Below are 5,462 nucleotides of genomic sequence, written 5' to 3'. Positions count from 1 at the left end.
CGTAAACAAACACAAGATAGGAAGAATAATTCGGGAATATTTCCTTTTTTTCATTCTTTTCTCAGCGGTCAAACAGACCCTTAGGTTCATCCATTAGTATTATGTCAGTTAAACTTTATATAATGTCAAAAATACCTTTTTGGTATATTTTTGAGATCATTCCCAGGTAATCAAGCATCTCCTCAAGATGACATTCTCACATGTGCAACAAATAATATATTCAAATTTTTTGACGATAATATCCTCTAGTGATGATTTTACTCTGTAGTATGATTTCAAAAATACATGATAATGGTATTTTTGACATTATGTAATGTTTAATTGATGGAATACTAACGGATGGACCCAAGTGTCTATTTTTGAAAGTTCAAGGTACTTAAGTGTTGCAATTGAAAATTTAAGATACCTATTTGTAATTTACAATTTTCTTATTTGCATTTTTTTAATTATTATTAAGTGGATAAAGAGTGATATCTCACATTAAAGATCTCAGTGTGCCCCATAGGCACCACACAACACATCCAATGGGAACATGGCACAATGACAAATATGAGAGATGTTCCCAATGCATGCTCAAATGTGTATGCGGGGCGCCCGTGGGACATTCTATGTGGGGCACAGATGTGAATTCCTTATATGATGTGAAATTGTGAATTAAATCCTAAAATAACACAGAGACTTATCTAGGACTAGGAGAAATACTGGGTGGAGCCCCGTTTTAAGATCAAAACAAAGAGTTCAAATCTGTGTCCCACAAGGGGACGCCCCACAACATCCCACAGTACATCTTCGCCCTGTTTTATGAACATCTCTAGATGATAGTATCAGTCTCAATGAAGTCATCATTGAGAGATGTTCCCAATACACAGCGGTGATGTGTTGTGGGGCACAGATGTGAACTCCAAAACAAACTGGGTGTGTCCAAGTTTACCTGCAAAACCAATCAATGAACTGAGTGTTTATACATAGTATCTAAAATAAGAGAATGGGGCAGAACCCCCGTTTTAATGTCCAAAAGAAACACGGAGCTAGCCTATTTATGTCCAAAATAAACAATGAAAGCAGGGACTCTAACTCACCTTACTCTACCTGTTACAGAACATGAACCAAGTCTCCTGTTTAGATACTGGAAACCAAAATAAAGAAAAAAAAAAAGAGTACTGGATGATAGTTTGAGAGAATGGGGCAAAGCCCCTGTTTTGAGTTGAAAACAAATATTTGGAATAAGATTTGGTAAATTAGAAAAATAATAAATAGAGAAAGAAGAAAGAGCTGAGAGAGGGAAGAACGGTTTTTATAAGTAACAAAAGACTTTTTGACAGGTTTTCTAAGCATTGCAAAAAGTTTCTCAAGGAAGTAGGATCCTTATGGATTGGTTTCCAAATAGAATACGCATAGGATGGTTTGATTTTCAAATAAAATAGTTAATTGTCGTGAGACTTCTCTTGCCACATAGCCTACTGAGAGGCCTGGGTAGGTCAATGGAGCGAGCATTCAAGATAAAAACAACAAAGGGGAATGGAAGAAGAACTGGGCGGCACCGGGCACTTGAAGGGATATTTGTACAACAACGAATACACTACGACATAAAAAGAATGTTAACTTCAATCCCCTTATAACACGTATTTTACTTTTGCTACTGCCTGATTACAAAAAGATGTTAACAGAGTGGATAGGATGTTAGGTCATGTTTGGTTTGAAGGAAAATGTAGGGAAAGGAAAAGAAAGGTTGAGAAATCTTTAAAAATTTTGTATTGATTTCCTGTCTTTCTCTTTTCTCTCCCTTTTCCCACCTTTTCCTTCAAAGCAAACATAATATCAGACAAGGGAGATGGCTCAAAACTTTTTCCACAAGTACAAGATTTTCTTTCATACAGATTGGGGCCGTTAATTTTTTCTATGGAGATGGAAATGGTTTTGTAGTGTGGGGATAAGATCTCAAGGAGCCAAAATCTCCCAATAAATTTAATATACATATATGAGAGATATTCCTGATGTGTAGTTGCACTTCGTGCTCTCAAAGTATTTGATTTTAGGAGATCCAAGCTCTTTACAATGTTTACTTTATCATATTTCATGGATTATCATCATCATTACCCAAGCCTTATCTCAACTATATGGGTTATTTGCTACATACATTAATCATTTATATTTAATTTTGCCCGTCTATACTCTATATCTAAAAATCCACACAATTAACAACAGCTAACCATTCAAATAAGTTTTACAGTTCTCATTGTCATCATCATCATCCAAACCTTATCCCAGCTATATTGGGTCCGCTACATCATCATCATTATCATCACGTGGGATTCTGATTGCCTAAAGTATTTCATATACTATAGATTGAAAAGATATAGATTATATTTAGTGTATGTTTGGTTCTATGGGAGTTTATTGAGAGGCATTTTTTTAGATAAATATTTATCTAAAACGCTACTTTAAACATTTTTTTTTTCTTTTTCTATTTGGTTGAACGTTTTATTGGTGTTTCAAGTAACACCCCATAAAGCTGCTTTCCACCTCAGATAAAGTGCACTACATCAGCATTTCATTTCAAGAAAGGCCCAAGCATTAGGGGAAACATGAATTTGACGTTTTCCCAAATATCCCATGCACATAAATCAAAGTGTTTCAAATTTCTAGTGTTTATTTGATAAACAGTGAAACCAAACAACCGTTTCATATGCAATACACACCAATACCTATGTGGCGCTGATGTAATGACATTTTTTCAATAATTGCCCATAGAACCAAACATATACTTAGTGTTTATCAACTTTAATTGTAGTTAATAAAACATTGACGAAGGATGTCATTTGAGGTGTGGAACTGTTTATGGGGGAATTAAGTGCAATAAAGAAATATATTGTGACCGGCCAGCCTTGTTTCATCCAATGTTTCATAGGCCTTCTCCCCATGCTTCCTCTTCTTTATATCCCTTCTCTCTTCTTCCACCCTTGCTTCTTTCTCTCCCTCTTCCTCCTCCTTTCTATTGCCACTGCCGCTGCTAATACCATCAGCCTCTCCTTTCTTCTTTAATAGTAATAATGGAAGTCAAACAGACGTAAAAAATAGGTGATTTCAATTCTGATTGTTGAAAATTTTGATTCCGATTTCAATTTTGATCATAGACATGAACCTAAGACTCTAAAAAGAGCTTTTCCTAGAGTTTCATTCAAAATTCATGTTATATTTTTTGCTCAGAAAAGAGTAAAATTCTTGTTAATTTGCGTGCATTACACGGTTAGTTTGTTTATCAGTCAGGTATAAAGTAGATATACTTTGGGACTTTGACAACAATAAATAATAAAATATATAAGAGAATGCAAGGGTAAGCCTTATCTACTAGTATATAGTCAATAAAAAAAATGACCTTTCATGTTTATGGAGAGACTTTTCTTCTTGTCAAATATTTATGTGAAACCTACCAAAATTTATGTGCAAAGTGACATGCCTATTAACTTTCCTTGGTCAGGGGATTGATAGGATGAAGTGAAGCTGATCCTAATTAAGATCCTCTCCTACCTGAACTCCCAACTCTCAACACTACCTACCCTCTGTTTTTTCCCCTGACATACACACTACCATCAGTATTTGGGCATGCGGGGCCCATCATCGTTAGATGGGATAAAGGTCTCAAGGCTGAGATCATTCCTATCGCCACCTGTAGTTTCATGTTAGGTTAGTCTTACTGCCTTAGCCGGCCCTAGTTGAATTAATGGTCCATCAATTCAATTCACCATGATAAAACTTGGATCAATTCCTATTTATATGGCGCTCTACTTCTAATGGAGGTGAACATATTACACCATGAGTAAGTGTTTGATCAATATCATAGTGGTTCTCTCGTCTTTGACCTCCCTGTCGGGAGTTTTGGCAGAGCAATGTGGACGGCAAGCTGGGGGAGCTCTATGCCCCGGCGGGCTTTGCTGTAGCCAGTATGGCTGGTGTGGCAACACCGGTGATTACTGTGGGGAGGGTTGTCAAAGCCAATGCAGTGGCGGTGGCGACATCACCTCTCTCATCAGTAGCTCTCTGTTCGATGAAATCCTGAAACATCGAAACGATGGGGCTTGCCCCGCCAGAGGATTCTACACCTACAACGCTTTCATAGCCGCTGCGCGATCCTTTAGCGGCTTCGCGACAACAGGTGACACCACCACTCGCAAAAGGGAGATAGCAGCTTTCTTGGCTCAGACCTCTCATGAAACCACAGGTGGGTTAACGTTGTTGCTCCAGATCGAATCCATACTTATTGGTAATTAAAAACAGTGATTCATTATTTGATTTGTTGATAAAAAAAAAAATCAAAATCAAAATCAAATGTGTACAGGAGGATGGGCAACTGCACCAGATGGCCCTTATGCCTGGGGCTACTGCTTCGTAAGAGAACAAGGCAATCCCGGGGATTACTGCAGCCCTTCTCCACAGTGGCCATGTGCTTCCGGCAGGAAATATTACGGCCGAGGACCCATTCAAATCTCATAGTAAGACTCTCTCTCTCTCTAGATCTCTCTCTGCAAATAATGGAATAAAGAGATCGAAAGTAAATGTGTTGAACATACATTATTGACTGGTGCGGTGCAGCAACTACAATTACGGGCCAGCAGGAAGAGCCATAGGAGTGGACCTCCTGAACAACCCTGATCTGGTGGCCACTGATCCGACCATTTCATTCAAAACAGCCATCTGGTTCTGGATGACCCCTCAATCCCCCAAACCATCATGCCACGATGTGATAACCGGACAATGGAGGCCAAGCGCTGCCGATTCGGCTGCCGGACGAGCCCCGGGCTATGGCGTCATTACCAACATCATCAACGGAGGAATTGAATGCGGCAAAGGTTACATCCCACAAGTTGCTGACCGCATTGGCTTCTACAAGAGGTACTGCGACATTTTAGGGGTGAGCTACGGTGATAACCTCGACTGCTATAACCAGAAGCCTTTCGGCCAGTCTGCTGATCATCTTGTCTCTACAGCTTAACTATAAAATCTTTTGGGCTTTTTCTATATATGTAATATGTTATATGTATTCTGTTGCTGTCTGTGTTCTGTTTTGTGGGATGTTGTTATTGGTGTCTTGTGTTCCGTTTTCTCTATCATAAGAAAAAATTAAAGTAACATGTAATGCCCATGCTTTAATTAAATACAACAAAGATTCATGAACAGCCATCATCATCTTACCTAACCCTTGTCGCAACAATGATGTTTGTAGGCTACATGAATCCTATTTCACAATTAGGTTCTGTTTCAGTGCCCTGTTTTTGAAGTTCCTACATCACAAAGCATTATTCTTCTGATTGCTTCATCAAAAAGGTTCAAGAAATAGATACCACGTATTGTATCCTTAAGCTTGGATAGAGATGTACTGTGATCTGTGATACTTACAAACACATTAATATTACTAAATTCACAGTTGAAAAAAAAAATATATATATAAACAAGGTATAAATACA

At 38.1% G+C, this 5,462-nt stretch overlaps 1 protein-coding gene across 1 annotated transcript; it reads left to right on the top strand.

Moving 5' to 3' along the window:
* The first annotated feature begins 3,443 nt into the window (after positions 1-3,443).
* LOC104587092 (endochitinase-like) lies at positions 3,444-5,178 on the top strand. The gene is made up of 3 exons (XM_010244546.3): positions 3,444-4,219; positions 4,337-4,490; positions 4,591-5,178. Exons 1-3 carry the CDS (start codon positions 3,814-3,816, stop codon positions 4,988-4,990), a joined length of 960 nt encoding a protein of 319 aa, XP_010242848.2. The 5' UTR covers positions 3,444-3,813; the 3' UTR covers positions 4,991-5,178.
* Positions 5,179-5,462: the final 284 nt, after the last annotated feature.

Source organism: Nelumbo nucifera, chromosome 6 (assembly GCF_055504915.1).
Source record: "Nelumbo nucifera cultivar China Antique chromosome 6, China Antique-T2T, whole genome shotgun sequence".
Classification (NCBI taxonomy): Eukaryota; Viridiplantae; Streptophyta; class Magnoliopsida; order Proteales; family Nelumbonaceae; genus Nelumbo; species Nelumbo nucifera.
The sequence above is the reverse complement of the archived record's forward strand: the minus strand, read 5'-3'. Positions and strand labels throughout refer to the sequence as shown.